The 20,834-nt window shown below is 41.7% G+C and overlaps 1 protein-coding gene across 18 annotated transcripts in view; it reads left to right on the top strand.

Moving 5' to 3' along the window:
* HHAT (hedgehog acyltransferase) overlaps nt 1–20,834 on the top strand; it is a 363,049-nt gene that overhangs the window by 80,922 nt on the left and 261,293 nt on the right. For all 18 annotated transcript variants that reach the window (XR_010941290.1, XR_010941289.1, XM_067729070.1 and 15 more), the window contains one exon: nt 5,729–5,900. Coding sequence is in view for 16 of the 18 variants with exons in the window: in XM_067729070.1 (XP_067585171.1) it covers nt 5,729–5,900 (172 nt within the window). In the remaining 2 variants the exon portion in view is untranslated. The remainder of the gene's footprint in view (nt 1–5,728; nt 5,901–20,834) is intronic.

Below are 20,834 nucleotides of genomic sequence, written 5' to 3'. Positions count from 1 at the left end.
GAGCTGGGAGCCTGGGGCCACTACATCTTAACTCTGAGCAGGTTGAATCATGCAGTGAGGGAGGAGCTGATATGGGGGGGACGGTGAGCCTGGGTGTGGGAGGACCAGGGGGTTTTCCTTGCTGAGGGCTGTGTTCCTGCCCCGAGGGGAAGAGCCAGTGCTCAAATAGGGAACTAGGTTGGTAGTTAAGAGCAAAGACTCTTGTGCCCAATCCTATTGTTACAGGGTTTGAATCCCTGCTCTGCTTTGGCTTGAGAGCTTTTGGTGAGTTACTCACCTTAGTTGTGACTCAGTTTCCTTATCAATGAAATGGGAAGAGTAATAATACCTCCCTCACAGGGTTGTCATAAGGATTAAACGATTTTGTATAGATAGTGGGGCTTGACATGTAACACTATGAGGTGTTAACTATTACTATTATTGTTGTTATTGTTATCCAAAAGCAGGGGCATTTCTAGGGTAAGTTGTTGGAGGAGGGCATTGAAAGGATGTGACCACTGGTTGACCTGCAGTCTGGACCTGGGCTGTTGGAGGCTCTTCCCCCCCCTCCCCTGCCCTTGGAATATACGTTCTGCCTGCCATTCCCACACTAGGAGCCATTTCAGGGACATAGCCTTGACCTTGAACGAGGAAGGTGTTGTTGAGACCATCTGAACTGACTATGTGACTAAACCCAGGTAAGGCCTCTATTTAAACTTTAAAATTCTGGCCAGTGGATGCAGAGATCTACTTGCCTTTCAGCGCCCAAGACAAGGCTCATTTGTAAGCTCCCTTGCTTATTAAACCTGCAACCTGCCAACCCGGAATGGTCTGGCTGTTTTTCTTTGGTCTCTCCTCGCCCTCTGTGTACAAGGGGCCAGTTGCAGATTTCACCCAGGGAAGCTCCCGAGGGTGAGAACTAACATAAGTTTATGCTAGAACTGAGGCCCTGGGTGTCCAGGCTGATAGGTGAGGGCAGCAGCAGGGGCCATTCTGGGCAGGATTCTGGGCAGGGACCATCCTTGATCTCAGAGGAGGCCAGCGGAAGACAGATGCAGGCAGTGGCTGCAGGCGCAGGGGCGGGCCCAGCCCCTGAAGGACCAGGCCTGGCAGTCAGCATCACAGACAAACCACTCTGGGTATGGGGTGGGCTCTGGTTCTAGGGCGCATCTGGAATGATGCTAACTGTGAGAAGTAACCCTAACCGAGCACTTACTCCTAACCAGGCTTTCCATGTTCTGATGCCTTTCATCCTGGCAACAACCCCAGGAGAGAGGCACTGTCGTTACTCCCACTTCACAGACGGTAACACGGAGGCAAGGACAGGCTCACGCAATGCGCGTTGGGATGGGAGGGACGAAGACCAGACAGAGCCTTGTCGCCAGCTCGGGGAGCCGCACAAGAGTTAGAGGGAGGAAGCAGTGTGGCCTGGTGGACGTGTGGGTCTGGAGGCTCAAGCTGGCCAGACCGGGTCCCAGTCCTGTGACAGCTACACCGACTGCAGGCCCTACTTGCTGTTCTGCCAGAGACCACTCGGTACTACTGGCCTTGGTCCGGATGCTGGGGAGGGGCAGTGAGGGTCTGATTAGGGAATGATTTCCTGGGAGTAGGGGTACGGTCTATGACCCTGGGCTGGAGAGAAGCTCCCGTGTTACAAAGGAACAAGACTCGGGCTACAGTGCCCTTGACCCAAGCGTGGAGGTTGGAGCAGAGGTAACTCAGTTGAACAGTTGCCTCTGGGGAAAGCTTCTGTTTGCTGCTCTCCAACATGGGTATTATTCGTATGCGAAAGAAAAGAACCTTTCATCTTTGAGCACTGTCATCTTTAATCATTAGCATATCTTGGAAGGGCTTCGATATTCCTTTTTATGCAATTTGCATGAAATGAGGTTTTAAAATACAACGTGTTTTAAAATGCGCTTCGCAGATAAGTTAAGGTGTATTTTTTAGCGGAGACTTAACTCAAAAGGCCCATTGATGGCAGTTTCCCGTGGTCTTAAGATTGGCACTCCCCTCAGTTTGAAATACCTCAAGTGAAATGCTTTGCGTGCAGAGGTTGAATAGTGAGCGACCCTGCTCGTTAGGTGAGCTGTGTGTGGTGTGTCTTTTCCCGCTGCTGAATTGACAAGGGACAAATATAAATGGGTTGTAATAACAGCACAACTCTGAAGAAAGACTAATAACCATGTTTTTAAGTAAAAGCGAATAGAATGAAAAATTGGATTGGTTTCCTTCTGCTGTGTTTACTTGTGCAATTAAGGAGTAGACGTTTCTCTTACTCTGGATGGGGAGGCATCCAGCATCAAAAAGGGAGCATTGCAGAGAGAAGTCCAGCCCTTCTGGTCCAGTGGTGACACATAAGTATGCCTATTTTTTTTTTTTTCCTGGTACGCGGGCCTCTCACTGTTGTGGCCTCTCCCGTTGCGGAGCACAGGCTCCGGACGTGCAGGCTCAGCGACCGTGGCTCACGGGCCCAGCCGCTCCGCGGCATGTGGGATCCTCCCGGACCGGGGCACAAACCCGTGTCCCCTGCGTCGGCAGGCGGACTCTCAACCACTGCGCCACCAGGGAAGCCCATAAGTATGCCTTTTTAAACCTGGAGAGCGAGTTTGGCCCTGGGGAAAGTAGGGAAGTCATTATTGGGAGGCCAGTCAGTCACAAAATGCACCTCATGTTTCTTCTTAGTTACAGATACTCGTGTCATTTTAGACCGTGCGTTGTTTGGGGAAGGAAAGGAGGGCCTCTGGACTGAGCTTGAGATGTGGTCGCCTGGAGCTGGAGGTGATCGGACACTTATTTTCCTGATGGCCTGGCATGGCTGTTGTTCTGATCTCACAGTGGCTTCCCTCCTGTCTAGATGCTTCTCCTCTCCCTGGGACGGGGCTGCACACCCAGTGGTGCTCCAAGGCCTCGGGTGCAGTTCTGGTCTCCAGGGGACCTGAGCTTGGGGTTGGGCAACTGCTCAGGGGCCTGCAGGCCATGAGCATCGTTGCTTATTTGGGAACACTGGAGACAGTTGTGCAAAGATTGTCTTTTGTCAGCACTGCTTTTGAGGTCGTTATCACATTCATTCAGGGAATCTGCTTTCCTCCAAGAGTCTGGCACCAAGAAAGGCCCCTTCTGTTGGTCCGGAATGGTTTTAGGTGCCTCTTCATGTCTTAGCTTCCCCAGTTGCCTTGGTGTGAACTGTTCTAGCCTCCACAGACTAATGGACACTGTATTCATAATTGTTTCTTCATTTGCTGATGGTCATTTGGTCAAAATGAGTTTGCTTTAGAGAGCTGAAAAAGGGTTGAGAATAAACAAAGGGCAACTCAGCGTGTAACTAAGAAAGTCTCCGAGTGAGGTGGGAAGGTTAGGAGAAATAAAGATGGGTAGCACAAAAGAGAGACAGGCTTGCTGGTTCATAGAGAGGATGCTGGGCTCCCCTGGGGAGGTCCTGAGACTCGGCATTTTTTACAAGAAGGCTGCAGAAACAGAGGGCTTGCCTCTTTAACAGAGAACCAAAGTCTTCACAATATCGTAAAGTTACATTACTTTTTGCCCTGATTACAAAAATAATAATAGTTAAAAAATAACAAGAATCTTAGTATCCAAAGATTACCATCACTGCTGCCATTTTGGTGTCTGTGTCTCCAGCCTTTCTTTATTTATGCACATTTATATCAAAAAATAGTTTGCACGGCTACGTAAGATTGAGGCGCACTCATGCATTTAACCAAGCCCCAAGCCCATACTGTTGGAAGTTTGGGTTATTTCCTTTTTCTTCTCAATTATATAATGCAGACACGAGGGATCGGGCAGGTAGGGGGTCTCTCACTGAGGATTTCTCCATCCACCGGCTTGTCGATGCTCTGCTCCAGACTCTGTAGCATGTAGCATGCACGCTTGACGTAAGGATCCATATGAAAACCACCCTCAGTTATGCCTAGAGATGGAAAGGGGTCTGCGTTGGGTCGCTGTGCTGCGGCTATAATTGCAGTGAGCTGTGATCCCTGCAAGCCTGCAAACCCATCTGTGCCCCACCTTGCTTCCTGGATAACCTTCCCAGCTAGCGCTTCCCCTGTCAAACTTGGCTGGGTGGATCCTTCAAAGCAGTTACTTCTGTTTCCTAATAAATATCTTTCTGAGGTGAACTGAAGAAAATGAAAGGAAATTCCTGTTAAGTTGATCAACTTACATTAAAAAATTTAAAACAACAGCTTTCCTGGACGTAGCTAACCAAGCAGATGGCAAAAGGGGGCAAGCCATTTATGCAGTTTCACTGCGCCAGCCAAAATTTCTTGGTCTGGTTTCTTGCTGTAAGAGGACCGTTTGAGACCGTGGTAGAATAGATGCTCAAGAATGGAATAGAAATTAACTCCTTGGCGTGTAGATAGCCCATCACCTCTAAGGGCAGTGCCTGCCGCCCCTCCTGGCTGCCGTGGGACCCACTGCGCCTTGATGGTTAGAGGAGAGGAGAAGTTAAAGAAGCATGTCAGGATCACCTTCCCCTAGGGATGGGCCTCTCTTGTTCATGTAGTGTCTGGAGCCCTAATTGTCAAGCCCTTGCTGAGCCAAGTCCATAGCCTCTGCCAGCTAATGTGTGCAGATACAACTTCCTAATTAAGGCCGTCACTTCACCTCTGCATTTCCAGGCAGCCTTCAGTCTAATAAAATCGTGTCAGTGTAAGATCCGGAAAACGTATACGCGCTCTCTTGTTCTTCTGTGTTTGTCTAGGACACATAAGGAACTGCCCTCCATCCTGGGTTTTGGAAGGGCTGCTGCTGGGGTGAAGGGATGCGGAACCCCTTCTTGGTTCTCGGCACTGGGCTAGCTTGTGGCCTCCACCCTTTCCTTGCTCTTGGACAGAGTTTTCTAGCTTGGACATGACTTAAAAAAATTTTTTTTTAATTGAAATATAGTTGATTTACAATGTTCTGTTAGTTTCAATTGTACAGCAAAGTGATTCAGTTATCTATCTATCTATTCTTCTTTAGGTTCTTTTCCGTTATAGGTTATTACAAGATATTGAACATCTTGTAATATATTACTGTGTCTACCGTAGGTCCTTGTTGGTTATCTATTTTATATATAGTAGTGTGTATCTGTTAATCCCAAACTCCCAATTTATCCCTACTCCCTTTTCCCTTTGGTCACCGTAAGTTTGCTTTCTATGTCTGTGGGTCTATTTCTGTTTTGTAAATAAGTTCATTTGTCTCATAATTTTTAGATTCCACACATATGTGATATCATATGGTATTTGTCGGACATATTTTTTTTTTACCCGAGAACGCCGAGTGTTCCCGAGGCAAACTAAACCAGCCCTCCCTTAGAAGATACAGCGAAAATGAAAATTTATAAAAACGTTGTCTAGGGGACTCTGAAAGGTTTTAAGAATGGAGGTGAGGCTTCCCTGGTGGCGCAGGGGTTGAGAATCTGCCTGCCGATGCAGGGGACACGGGTTCGAGCCCCGGTCTGGGAGGATCCCACATGCCGCGGAGCGACTAGGCCCGTGAGCCACAGCTACTGAGCCTGCGTGTCTGCAGCCTGTGCTCCGCAACAAGAGAGGCCACGACAGTGAGAGGCCCGCACACCGCGATGAAGAGCGGCCCCCGCTCGCCACAACTAGAGAAAGCCCTCGCACAGGAAAGAAGACCCAACACAGCCAAAATAAATAAATTAATTAATAAACTCCTACCCCCAACATCTTCTTAAAAAAAAAAAAATGGAGTTGCCATCTAATGACTTCTTCTGTTTCTACTTTAGATGCAGCAGCAGGAGCAGGGCTCGCCCAAGGCCGGCCTTCCCACCCTTGCCCAGGGACTGGGCCGCCTCCTCTCCTGTTGGTGGCTGGCGGAGCTGATGGTTCATCTTATGTACATGCACGCCATCTACAGCAGCACCTCCCTCCTGAGGGCCGTCTCCTGTTGGACCTTAGGTAATGGTGGAAATCACTGGCGGTAGAACAAGCATCAAGAGAGGTAGCTTCACGGCGAAGCTGGACGGGGGGCAGACAGGGGTGTAGTTGCCTTGAGCAAACCCTCCTTTTTTTTCACCTTGTTCCTCTTGTGGCCGAGGTGACGCATGTGTGAGGTGGCTGACAGAGGTGAGGGTCAGGCTTGGTGGTCTTGGAACCAAGGATGGTAGCAATCCCTCTTCCTAATGGAATCCTGCTAAGTTCAGCTGGGTCCGCATCTTCCTGGTATGGCCAGCATTGCACTTGACAGGAGAAGGCAAGAGATGCTGGGTGTAGCCTTGTAACCCCTGCTAAGAGGTAATGCTTTAAGACCGAGTTCTGCAGTAATCCTTGTTGTTTTCCTGTATGATATAAAGCAAAGAGCATGAGCTTTAGAGTCAGACAGATACAGGTTTTTTTTTTTATTGAAGTGTAGTTGATTTACAATGTTGTGTTAGTTTCAGGTGTACAGCAAGTGATTCAGTTATATATACATATATGTGTGTGTGTGTGTATATATATATTCTTTTTCAGATTCTCTTCCCTTATAGGTTATTACAAAATACTGAGTATAGTTCCGTGTGCTATACAGTAGAACCTTGTTGGTTATCTGTTTTATATATAGTAGTGTGTATCTGTTAATCCCAAACTCCTAATTTATCCCTCCCCCCACCCCCAGCTTTCCCCTTTGGTAACCATAAGTTTGTTTTCTATGTCTGTGGGTCTATTTCTGTCTTGTAAATAAGTTCATTCGTATCATTTTTTTAGATTCCACATATAAGTGATAGCATATGATATTTGTCTTTCTGTTTGGCTTACTTCGTGTAGTATGATAAAATCTAGGTCCATCCATGTTGGTGTGAATGGCATTATTTCATTCTTTTTTATGGCTGAGTAATATTCCGTTGTCTATATGTACTACATCTTCTTTATCCATTCACAGCCAGACATAGGCTTGAACCTCGGCTCCACCAGTCGCTAGTGGGCAACCTTTGGCAGCTTGCTACAACTGTCTGCACGTTCACCTGTCAAATGAGCAGACTCACCTTTGCAGGGTTGTTTGGAGGATTAAGTGAAACCATGAAGGTGAAGGGCTTACCTCGTAAAATGTCTGATAGATAGAATTAATGGTGTGTTCTTATGTAGGCCCCTCTGTTGGCCCCTTTTTCTTGTTTGCCCATTTCTTTCTGTCTGCAGGTAGGTGGGCTGGAGGTCTTATTTCCTTAGCAGGACACAGTCTCCAGTATAAGACTTTTCTGTGGAGATGCTATCATTCTTTATTCCTCGGGCCGAAACATCAGAGAACATGCTCCTTTCTGAACGAAATCTTTTCATTTCTTTGCACTCCTTTCAAGAACTGAAATTCAGCCCCGTGGTCTGACCTCCAGCCTGTGGCTCCAATGGGAAATGAGCGATCTTCCGGCCAGATTAAGCTCCCTGCCGAGGGCAAGAGTAATAGCCTGACTCCTTATCTGTTTGGTGATTTATAGATTTAAAAAAAAAATCTTGATTGCCCTTGTTATCACACATGCTGAATCAGAATGTTTTCAAGGAAGATGCCTTTTAGGACTGGAAAAATGCTGAGTTGTTTTAATGACAGTCTGTTCTTCCCAGACAAAATCTTTTTTCATACTTGGGGGTAACTAATAATCCAAGGCTTTAATGATACACTTAGGCAAACAAAATAGGATTAAGTGATGGCTTATGCTAAATCATAGCCCAGTTGTACTGCATCCAAATTAAGAGATTGTATCCGTTTGGGTGATTTTAACTATGAAAACTGGAAAGCAAAACTGAAAATGGGGTTTAAACGAAAAGGAAAAGTTATCTCAGACAGCTATTACTCCTAAGGTCAGCACTAAGGGTGGTAAATCCAGTGACAAAGAAAAGTCATTAGGGGTCCATTTGGGTACCAACCACTCAGCTTAAGAGCTAACCAGAATCCTACAAGCCCTTTGTTTGCACCCATAATAACCCCATCACCTCCTTTCACTCCCTCCACAAAGATAACCTGACTTTTGGGTTTATCATTCCCTTTTTATAAAATCTTTTTTTTTTAAATAGACTTTATTTTTAGAGCGATTTTGGATTTATAGCAAAACTGAGAGCAGAGTACAGAGATTTCCCATATATCCCCTGCCCCACACGTGCACAGCCTCCGCCAGTATCAACGTTCCCACCAGTGTGGTACATTTGTTACAGTTGATAAAACTACAGTGACTCGTCATTATCACCCGAAGTCCATCTTTATATTAGGATTTACTCAGTGTTGTACAGTCTGTGGGTTTTGACGGATGTGTAATGACGTGTATCCACTCTTATAATATGAGACAGAGTAGTTTCACAGCCCTAAAAATTCTCTGTGCTTTATTCATCCCTCTCTCCCCTTTAATCCCTGGCAACCACTGATCTTTTTACCATCTCCATAGTTTTACATTTTCCAGAATGTTGTTGTATAGTTGGAATCATACGGTATGTAGTTTTTTCAGATTGACATATTTCACTTAGTGATATGCATCTAAGGTTCCTCCATGTCTTTTTATGGTTTGATAGATCATTCGTTTTTAGTGCTGAATAATATTACATTGTCTGGATGTTCCACAGTTCATTTATCTGTTTGTCTACTGAAGTACATCTCAGTTGATTCTAAGTTTTGCAAGTATGAATAAATTTGCTATAGATACCCACGTGCAGAGTTTTATGTGGCCATAAGTTTTCAACTCCTTTGGAGTGATTATATGGTAAGAAAATGTTTATTTTCGTAAGAAACTCTCAAACTGACAGTTTTCAAGCTGGCTTTTTTTTTTTTTTTCCTTACCTGCAAGTTATGAGTGCCTGCTACTGCACATACTTGCCAGTATAACAGTCCTTTATCAGGTGTGTCTTTCGCAAATATTTTCTCCCAGTCTGTGGCTTATCTTCTCTTTCTCTTGACAGTGCCTTTAACAGAGCAAAAGTTTTTAATTTTAATGAAATCCAGCTCATCAATTATTTCTTTCATGGATCGTGCATTTGGTGTTGTATCTAAAAAATCCACCATCCCCAAGGTCACCTAGGTTTTCTCCTGTGTCATCTTCTAAGAGTTTTAGAGTTGTGTGTTTTATGTTTAGGTCTATGATCTATTTCGAGTTCATTTTTGTGAAGGGTGTAAGAAATTAGACATGAATTTCTCCCAGCACCATTTGTTAAAAAGACTGTCTTTGCTCCATTATGTTGCCTTTGCTCCTTTGTCAAAGATTGGTCGACTTTATTTATATTTATGAGTCTATTTCTTGGCTCTCTGTTTTGTGCCATTGATCTTTTTGTTTATTCTTTCACCAGTGTCACACTGTCTTGATTAATGTAGCTTTAAAGTAAGTCTCGAAGTCAGATAGTGGCAGGCCTTTGACTTTCTTCTTCTTCTCCAATGTTGTACTGGTTATTCTGGGTCTTTTTGCCTCTCCACATAAACTTTAGCATCAGTTTGTCGATATCCACTAAATAACTTGCTAGGATCTTGATTTGGGTTGCATTGAATCTATAGATGGAGTATGGAAGAATTGATATCTTGTTATCTCGAGTCTTTCTATCCATGAACATGGCTGTCTTTCCATTTATTTAGTTCTTCTCTGATTTCTTTCATCAGACATTTTTAGTTTTCCTCATATATAACTTGCACATATTTTGTTATATTTATATTTATACCTGAATTTTTTGGGGGGAGTACTAATGTAAATGGTATTGTGTTTTTAGTTTCAAATTCCACTTGTTTATTGCTGGTAAATAGAAAAGTGATTGACTTTACTATATTAACCTTATTTTGTACAACCTTGCTACAATTTCTTATTCCAGGAGATTTTTGTTGTTGTTGTTGTTTCTTTGGGATTTTCTACATAGACAATCATGTCATCTGCAAGGAAAAGTAATTTTTTCCTTCCCAAATATATGTTTTTTGTTTCATTTTCTTCTTTTATTGAATTAGCTAAGACTTCCAGTATGATATTGAAAAGGAGTGGTGAGAGGGGACATCCTTGTCTTTTTTCCTGTTTAATCTCCAAGTATTTTGAGATTTCCTAGCTATGTATTGTTGATTTCTAATTTAATTCGATTATTATCCATTATTATCTGAGAGCAGACATTGTATGATTTCTGTTCTCTTAAATTTATTTAGGTGTGTTATATGGTCCAGTATGTGGTCTGTCTTGGAGAATGTTCCATGTGAGCTTGAGAAGACTGTGTGTCCTGTTGTTGGATAAAATAGCCTATAGATGTCAATTATATCCACTTGACCGATGGTGCTGTTGAGTTCAACCATGTCCTTACTGATTTTCTGCCTGATAAATCTGTCCATTTCTGTTAGAGGGGTGGTGAAATCTCTAATTACAATAGTTGGATTCATCTGTTTCTCCTTGCTTTTCTATCAGTTTTTGCCTCACATATTTTGACCCTCTGTTGTTATGCACATACGTATTATATATTATTATGTCTTTTTAGAGAAGTGACCCCTTTATCATTATGTAATGCCCCTTTTTATCTCTGATAATTTTCCTTGCTTGGAGGTCTGATGTGTCTGAAATATATCTACTCCAGCTTTGATTAGTCTTAGTATGGTATATCTTTCTCTATGCCTTTACTTTTAACTTAACTGTATCTTTATATTTAAAGTGGGTTTCTTTTAGGCAATATATGGTTGGGCCTTTTTTTTTTTTTTTTTGCGGTACGCGGGCCTCTCACTGTTGTGGCCTCTCCCGTTGCGGAGCAACAGGCTCCGGACGGGCAGGCTCAGCGGCCATGGCTCACGGGCCCAGCCGCTCCGCGGCATGTGGGATCTTCCCGGACCGGGGCACGAACCCGTGTCCCCTGAATCGGCAGGCGGACTCTCAACCACTGCACCACCAGGGAAGCCCGGGTCCTAGTTTTTGATCCACTCTGATAATCTCTATCTTTTAATGGATATATTTAGACCATTGATGTTTAAAGTGATTATTGATATGATTGGATTATTATCTATCATGTTCGTTACTCTTTTCTATTCATCGCCCTTGATTTTTGTTCCTATTTTTATGTTTCATTCTTTGTTTGCCTTTTTTGTTTTTAATTAAACATTTTATATCATTCGATTTTCTTTATTTTCTTAGCATATCAAGTATACCTCTTTTTTAACTTTCTCAGTAGTTGCCATAAAATTTGCAGTATACATTTACAACTACTCTGAATCTATTTTCAGATAACACAATATCACTTAACAGGTACTGCAAGTACCTTAAAATATTCCTGATTGTTCCTTATAATAAAATATTCCTAATTCCTCCCTCCTGTCGTTTGTGTAATTACTATCATTCATTTTACTTATATATAAACTGTAGTGGTAAATACATTGTTGCTTTTATGATTTTGAACAAACTGTTATTTGTTAGATCAAGAATAGAAAAGAATTAGCAAAGGTTTTATTTTACCTTCATTTATTAGCTCTTCCCTTCTTTATATAGATCCATGTTTCTAACCTATATCATTTTCCTTCTCTCTGAAGAATTTCTTTTTACATTTCCTGCAAGTCAAGTCTACTGGAAACAAATTCCACCATTTTTGTTTGTCTGAGGAAGGCTTTATTTCTCATTCACTTTTGAAGGGTACTTTCACAGGACCACAGCGTTCTAGGTGGTTGTTTTTTCTCCTGTCAGTACTTTAAATGTTTTCTTCTGCTCTCTTTGCTTGCACGTTTCTAGGAGAAGTGGCAGGTAATTCTTGTCTTTGTTCCTCTACAGGTTAGATGTTTCCCACCTCCACCACCTTGCTTCTTTCAGTGTTTTTTCTTCGCCTTTGGTTTTCTGAAGTTTGAATATGATATGCATAGGTGCAGTTTTGGGGGCATTTGTCCTGCTTGGTGTTCCCTGAGCTCCTGGATCTTTGGTTTGGTGTCTCATGTTAATTTGGGGAAATTCTTAGTCATTATTGCTTCAAATATTGCTTCTGTTCTTCTCCTTCTGGTATTCCCATTACATTTATGTTACACCCTTTCTAATTGTCACACAGTTCTTGGGTACTCCATTCTGTGTTTTTTTTCCTTCAGTCTTTTTTCTATTTGCTTTTCATGTTTAGATGTTTTTATTGACAAATCCTCAAGCTCAGAGGTTTTTCCCTCAGCTGTATGCAGTCTACTGATAAGCTCTTCTAAGGCTTTCTTCATCTCTGTTCAGTGTTTTTGAGCTCTAGCATTTCTTTGATTCTTAGCGTTTCCATCTCTCTGCTTACATTATCCATCTATTCCTGCATGTTGTCTACCTTTTCCGTTAAAGCTCTTCATATATTAATCATAGTTGTTTTAAATTCCCAATTCGATAATTCCTACATCCCTGCCATATCTAGGTCTGGTTCTGCTGCTTTGTCTGTGTTTTTGTTTTGTTTTTTTGCCTTTTAGTATGCTTTGTAATGTTTTTTGGAAAGGCGGACATGATGTGCTGAGTAAAAAGAACTTTATATATAAGGTGTTGGGAGAGGGGAAGTGTTCTTTAGTTCTGTGATTAGGTCTCAGACTTTCAGTGAGTCTATGCCCCTGTGATGTGAACTTCACAAATGAGTCTCAGATTTTTTTCCCCCTATCCTCTTTGGTAGGATGACTAGGGGGTACTGGAGTTGGGTATTTTTTCCATTCATGTGGAAGGCTATATAGCAGACTAGAGTTGGGAATTTTCCTTCCCCCAAGTTGGTAAAGCTCTGATAAAATCCCAGTAGATTAGGCTCTGGTAAAGTAGTTTGTCTTAACAAGGAGGACAGTCCTTGTTAAGAAGAACATATGGACAGGGCTGAGGGGGAGGGGTTGGACTGCAGCTTAAATAAAGGTCCTGCTTGGTATGGGTTACTCTGCTGTACTCAGAGAACTGTGAGTTATAAGGAGAGCTGGACGCGGAGTCTAAGGTATAGTGAGAGATTCTGCCAGAAAGACATGAAGGGTTTTTATTAGGAAGAGCTTCTGGAGCATGCTAAGGAGGATTTGTTCTACCTTTTAGGTGATAGGGACCCATGGACGTATTTATATAGTTTAAGTAATTTAAATACCCAAAGAGTAAAAACCACAAAGTATTTAAGGGGAGAGGAAACAGGATTAGATTTGGGGTTTAGAAATATTCTGCTTGCAGTGTAGAATATGAATCAGAGTGGAGTAAAACTAGAAATAGGAAAATCTGAATAGAAAAAGGTCCATGTCTTTATTCAACAAATACTAAAGAGCCAGACAGTGCTTTACATGATGGAACATTAGACTCAGTCAGGAGCAAGGTGATGAAGACTTGAGTGAAGCAGGGAGGTTGGAGAAGAAGGGAGTGATGAGAGGGATGGAGGTGCAGTCAATAGGCTCTGCTCACCAATGAGACAGGGAAGATGAGAGAGGGAAGATCTAGGGAATCTTCTGATTTAGAGTTTAGGTGATTGACACTTCCATTCACCAAGAGCAGGGAATATAGGAGGACTGGGAGCAGGTTTTAGGGAAGAATAAAGAGTCCAGTTTTTGACAAGTTATGCTTAAAACTGAACATCCAGGTGGAGGCATCTCTGCTACAGTTAGACGGCACTGGAGCTCAGGAGAGGGATTGGGGATGCAGACAGACATTTGAAAGCCATCATGTATATGTGATAGTTGAGTCCATGGGAGTACAGGGATTTCCTAGAAAAATGTGTGGAGTGAGAATAAAGGAGGGCCAACTATAGGAATGGCCCTCTTGAAGGAGGCCCAACTTGAAGGAATGCCAACATTTCAGAGGCAGGCAGAAAAGGAAGAGCCAGCAACAAGTGAGAAGGAATATTAACAAATGAAGGGGGAAGCAGATGGTTTTGCGAAGGTTTCGATAAGAAAGGGAGGCTCAATTTATCAGAGGCTGAAGAGAGGCCAAGGAAGAGGGGACTGAAGAGAGTGTTTCATTCTGAAAGTCATTGTTGACTTTGGCCATGTTTGACTTTTTTTGTAGTTGACTTGGTCATTTTTAAGGAGTATAAACCAGGGTAGTAGAATAATCAGAAGTGAGAAAATAGAGGCAGAAGCTAATATGCTGCTTTAATGGTGTTAAATGATAATGCCTGTTGTGTTCTGTCTCCCTGTCAAGGAAGCTCAGATGGCCTGGCCTGCTTCTCACTTTCTTGTGGCAGACCTGCCACCCCTGTGTCTCTCCTCGGGGTTTCCCTTCCTCCTGGCTGCCATGGGATTGGAGTAGAGCCTGACAAGCATCCCCTTTCTTTATGCACAGTATTTCCCCAGCTTCAGGGTTTGGGGGCTAATCCCTCTTGGGATGTTCAGAGAGATAAAGAAAATAAGCATCAGGGAGTGTAAGGCTTACAAAGGCCCTTGGGCCCTGGTCTGCAATTTATGATTTCCTTCTGATATAGTGAAGAAATACTTTTATTTTTTTTATTCTGTTAGGCTTTTATTCTCTTGATGAAAGGGTTCTACCTTCTTCTGTGGTGGCCTTTTTTCCCCACCCTAAAGTTGCAGTTGAGTGTGAGGCAGCAGTACAGACAGAATAAAAGGTGCCTCTTTGTCTCACATGTGAGAAGATATACAACTGGGTTTTCACCTCCAAGGATCTCAGGACTGAGTAACATTCTACTCTGCCCAGAGATGACTCCCTCTGAGCACCACTAAGTAGGGTGAAAGCTGCTTTGGAGAAGAAGCTGTGCCACTACCTTTGGTGTCTGTCCCCCTCAGTGCTCACTAAAGAAGAGTGCACTGCACAGGTGCTTAATGAGTACTCACATACACGTTTAGGTGAACAAAATAAATCTTATAGGAATTCTGCCTAGTGAATGTGAGTGATCAGACATTCAAACCAGTGATCAATTCAACATTCTGCATAAGGTGCCAAAGGGAAATCATCCAAAAAGTGAGGAGTGCAGATTCAAATGAGGATGGTGGAGTAGGAGGACACAGAGCTCACCTCCCCCCATGAAAACATCCAAAATACATCTACATGCAGAGCAATGCTCACTGAAAACTAACTGGAGACTGGCGGAAAGACTCTTGCACAGCCAAGGCTGTAAGAAAGATCCACATGGAGTGGGGAAGGAAGGGAATAGAAGCGATTAGGTTTGGGACCTGTGCCCCTGGGAGGGGACTCAGAAGAGGAGGGGATTACAGAGGTGGAGGTCCTCCCTTGGAAGTGAGAGGTTTGAGCCACATGTTGGATGTTGCAGTACTGGGGTCCAACACCAGGAAGACAAGGCTCCTTAGCTGGTTAGAAAGCCAGTGGGACTAACAGGAGGACTGTAAGAAACCTAGACTCCTCTCAGGAAGAGCGTGCACACACTTGCTTACTCCTGGGAACGAGGTGGAGAAAGCAGATTGAAACTGCATGGGACTCTGGCTGGTTTCCTGTGACCACCCTCGCATGCACCCCAGCCTGCACTGAGTGTCCACTCTGGCCCCACTTGCTTCGTGATACAGCTCCACACTAGGGTAGGGGCTGTTGCAGCTGAGCGGAGTACTCAGTTGTGAGGGATAGAGCCTGCTTGGACCTGGAATGACATCTGAACAGGGTGGGGACAGCTGTACTGGTCCTTATGGAGGCAGCGCATCAGAAGTGGTCTTGGACTCTAGGGCCAGGGCTGCCACAGCCTGAGCCCTGACCCATGCTGAGCGCCTGCTCCAGCCCCTGCTCCAGGCCCTCTTGCTCCAGCACTGCTCTGCTCTGGGGCAGGGGTGCCAGTGCTAGGAGTGGGGAGAGCACACACTTAAAGGGAATGGACCATCTTGGACCCAACCCTCAGAGCTTCTGCTCCAGCAGCTTGGGGCCCACCCCTGCCCCTTGTAGGGTGGTGGTGGCCACTGAGCAGAGGAGAAGCCCCAGCTCACACCTGGCTCTGTCCCTGTCTGCTCCATCTCCAGCCCCATCTCCTACCAAGGTGATAGCTGCCAGCACACCCTGGGGAAAGACATGACTCCTGCTCACATCAGATCCAGCTCTCCCACTGTCAGATTCAGGCACTGGGCACACGCAGACTGTATAGGGAGACTCCCACACAAGAGCACACCTTCAAGACTGGAATAGGTAACTATTTCACCTAATTTCATACAGACAGAGAAAGTTAAGCAAAATGAGAAGACAGAAGAATTTGTTCCAATCGTAAAAACAAGAGAAAACCCCTGAAAAAACAACTAATGAAACAAAAATAAATAATTTACCCTGTAAGGAATTCAAAGCATTAATAAAAAGAATGTTAACTGATATAGGGAAAAGAATAGATGAACACAGTGAGAATTTTAACAAGGAACTAGAAAATATAAAAAAGAACCAGTCAGAACTGAAGAATACAATAACTGAAATGAAAAAACATATTAGAAGGAATTAATAGCAGACCAGGTGATACAGAAGAACGCACAAGTGATCTGGAAGATAGAATAATGGAAGTCACCCAATCAGAACGGCAAAAAGAAAAACAAATTTAAAAAAATGATAATGGTTTAAGGGACCTCTTGAACAACATCAAGTGCACCAATGGCAAAAGTTAAAGAGAGAATTCTAAAGGCAGCAAGAGAAGAACAAAGAGTCATGTACAGGGGAACCCCCATAATGTTGTCAGCTGATTTTTCTGCAGAAACTTTGCAGGCTAGAAGGGAGTGGCATGATATGTTTAAAATGCTGAAAGGAAAAAACCTGCAACATAGGATAATCTACCCAGCAAGATTATCATTTAGAATGGAAGGAGAGGTAAAGAACTTCTCAGATAAAGCAAAAATTAAAAGTTCATCAAAGTTCATCACCTACCCGAAAAGAAATGTTAAAGCATCTTATCTAAATGGAAAAGAAAAGGCTATAGCAAGGATCAGTAGATGAGGGGCAAATCCCACTCTATAGTAAAGGCAAATATATGTTAAGGGCTGAGGATCAACTACTTAAATAAGCTAGTACAAAGATTAAAAGACAAAAAATTTTAAAATCAACTACAACCACAATAAATAGTAAAGGGGTAAACACGAAGGTGTAAAATATGACATCAAAAACACAAAATGGGGGAGGGGAGTAAAAAATGTAGATCTTTTAGAACGTATTTGAAATTAAATGACTACCAGTTTAAAACAAGTAGATACAGTTATAGGTCAACATTTGTGAACACCATGGTAACCACAAATCAAAAACCTACAATAGATAACAAAAACTAGAGAAAGGAACACAAAGGAACACATACCATAAAAGAAAATCATCAAATCACAAGGAAAGAAACTAAAAGAAGAACAGAGAAGACCTACAAAAACAACCAGAAAACAGGTAACAAAATGGCAATAAGTACATACCTATCAGTAATCACTTTAAATGTCAGTTTCTAATCAAAAGATATATGGTGGCCGATTGGATAAAAAAACAAGACCCATTTATATGCTACTTACAAGAGACTCACTTCAGATCTAAAGACACACACAGATAAGCAAGGGGATGGAAAAAGATATTTCATGCAAAAAGAAATGACAAGAAAGTGGGGGTAGCAATGCTCATATCAGACAACATAGATTTAAAACAAAGTTTATAACAAAAGACAAAGAAGGGCATTCTATAATGATAAAGGTATCAATATAAGAAGAGTATATAACACTCCTTATCATATATGTACTCAATAAGGAGCATCTAAATATATAAAGCAAATATTAACAGACATAAAGGGAGAAATTTACAATAATCATTGAGAGCAGGGGACTTTAACACCCCACTGACATCTATGGACAGATCACCCAGAAAGAAAATCAGTAAGGAAACATTGGCCTTAAATGACATATTAGATCAGTTGGACTTAATAGATATCTACAGGACATTCCATCCCCAAACAGAAGAAACACATTCTTTTCAAGTGTACATGGAACATTCTCTAAGATAGACCACATTCTAGGTCACAAAACATGTCTCAACAAATTTAAAAGGATAAAAATTATATCAGGCATTTTTTTCTGACCACAATGGTATGAAACTATAATTGAAATCAGTTATAGGAAGAAAAATGGGAAAAACACAAACACATGAAACTAAAAAACTAATGGGTCAGTGAAGAAAGCAAAGAGGAAATCAGAAAATACCTCAAGACAAATGAAAATGGAAACACATCTTTCCAAAACCTATGGAATGCAGGAAAAATAATTTTAAGAGGGATGTGTGCAGAGATACAGGCCTACCTCAAGAAGTAAGAAAAATCTCAAACACCCTAACCTACCATCTAACAAATTAGAAAAAGAACAATGAAAAAAGCCCAAAGTCAGCAGGAAAGAGGAAAAATTAAAGACAGAAAAGAAATAAATAAAATAGAGACCGAAAACTGTTAGAAAAGATCGAGGAAACTGAGAGCTGTTTTTTTTAAAAGATAAATAAAATTGATAAACCTTTTGTCAGGCTTATCAAGAAAAGAGAGAAGAACAAAATTTAAAAAATAAAATGAAAGGAGAAATAACAACTGTACCACAAAAAAATTATAAGAGAATACTATGAACCATTATTTGGCAACAAATTGGACAACCTAGAAGAGATGGACAACTTTCTAGACACATAGATCTTCTGCAGCTGAATCAGGAAGAAATAGACAATCTGAACAGACTGATGACTAGTAATTAAACTGAATCTGTAATAAAAAAACTCCCAGCAAACTAAAGTCCAGGACCAGACAGCTTCACAGTGGAATTCTACCAAACATATAAAGAAGAACTTAGTACCTATCTTTCTCAAACTATTCCAAAAAAATGAAGGGGTGGGGGCCACTCCCAAATACATTTGGTGATCCCACCATTACCCTGATACAAAAACCAGACAAGGACAATTCAAAACAGGAAAATTACAGGCTAATATCTTTGATGAACAGAGATGCAAAAATCCTCAACAACATATTAGTAAACTGAATCCAACAATATATAAAAAGGATCATACACCATGATCAAGCGGAATTTATTCCAGGAATGGAAGGATGGTTCAACATATGCAAATCAATCAGTGTGATACACCACATTAACAAAAGGAAGGATAAAAATTACATGATCATCTCAAAAGATGCAGAAAAAGCATTTGACGAAATTCAACACCCATTCATGATGAAAACGCTCATCAAAGTGTTATAGAGGGAACATAAATATCTCAACATAATGAAGGCCATTTATGACTAACCTGCTGCTAACATCATACTGAATAGTGAAAAGTTAAAAGCTTTTCCTCTAAAATCAGGAAAAAGCAAGGATGCACACTCTCGCCACTTCTATTTAACATAGTATTGGAAGTCCTAGCCACAACAATCAGGCAAGAAAAAGAAATGAGAGGCATCCAAGTTGGAAGGGCAGAAGTAAAACTGTCACTGTTTGCAGATGACATGATGCTACATGTAGAAAACCCACCACAAAACTATTAGAATTAATAAATGAGTTCAGTGAAGTTGCAGGATACAGATTAAATACAGAAGTCTATTATAACTTTTTATACATACCGTATACAAAAATAAACTCAAAGTGGATTCAAGACCTAACTGTAAGACCAGAAATCATAAAACTCCTAGAAGAGAACATGGGTGGAACAATCTTTGATGTAAATTGTAGCAATATTTTTTTGGATCTTAAGGGTAAGACAAAAGAAACCAAAGCAAAAATAAACAATTGGGACCTAATTAAAAGCTTTTGCACAGCAAAGGAAACTATCAACAAAACAAATAGACAGGGCTTCCCTGGTGGCTTAGTGGTTGAGAGTCCACCTGCTGATGCAGGGGACACGGGTTCGTGCCCCGGTCGGGGAAGATCCCACGTGCCACGGAGCGGCTGGGCCCGTGAGCCATGGCCGCTGAGCCTGCGCATCCGGAGCCTGTGCTTCGCAACGGGAGAGGCCAGCGTACCGCAAAACAACAACAACAACAACAAAAAAAACAAATAGACAATCTATTGAATGGAATAAAATATTTGCAAATGATATGACTGATAAGGGGTTGATGTCCAAAGTTTATAAACAGTTTGTACAACTCAGTACATAAAAAACTTGTTTAAAAGTGAGCAGAAGGCCTTAATAGACATTTTTCCAAAGAAGATATACAGATAGCCAACAGCACATGAAAAGATGCTCAAAATAGTTAATCATCAGAAAAATGCAAATCAAAATCACAATGAGACATTATTACCTCACGCCAGTCAGAATGGCTATCACTAAAATGTCTACAAATAACAAATGCTGGGGACGGTGTGGAGAAAAGGGAACCCTCGTACACTGTTGGTGGGAATGTAAATTGGTGCAGTCACTATGAAAACAGTATGGAGGTTCCTAAAAAACTAGAGCTAGAACTACTGTATGATCCAGCAATTCCACTCCTGGGCATATATCTGAAGAAAATGAAAACGCTAATTCGAAAAGATACATGCACCCCAGTGTTCATAGCAGCACTATTTACAGTAGCCAAGATATGGAAGCAGTCTAAATTCCATCAGCTGATGAATGAATAAAGAAGATGTGATATATATATGTGTATATATATATATATATATATATATATACATAAAATGGAATATTAACCATAAAAGAATGAAATTTTGTCATTTGCAACAACATGGTTGGAGCTAGAGGGTATTATGCTTTAGTGAAATAAGTTAGACAGAGAAAGAGAAATAATCTGTTATCACTTATTTGTGGAATCTGAAAAATAAAATGAAATGGATATAAGCACATAAAAACAGATGCACAGTTACAGAGAACAATCTAGTGGTTATCAGTTTGGAGAGGGAAGGGGGGAGGGCAAGATAGTGGTAGGGAATTAAGAGACACAAACTACTATGTATAAAATGAGTAAGTAACAAAGGTATATTGTACAAACACAGGGAAATATAACCATTACTTTATAATAACCTTAAATGGAGTATAATCTATGAAATTATTGGATCACCAGGTTGTATACATGAAAGTAATATAATATTGTAAATCAACTATACTTCAATTAAAAAAAAGTGATGAC

This window comes from Pseudorca crassidens, chromosome 2 (assembly GCF_039906515.1).
Source record: "Pseudorca crassidens isolate mPseCra1 chromosome 2, mPseCra1.hap1, whole genome shotgun sequence".
Lineage (NCBI taxonomy): Eukaryota > Metazoa > Chordata > Mammalia > Artiodactyla > Delphinidae > Pseudorca > Pseudorca crassidens.
Note: the sequence above shows the minus strand (reverse complement) of the source record. Positions and strands in the feature narration are given on the sequence as shown.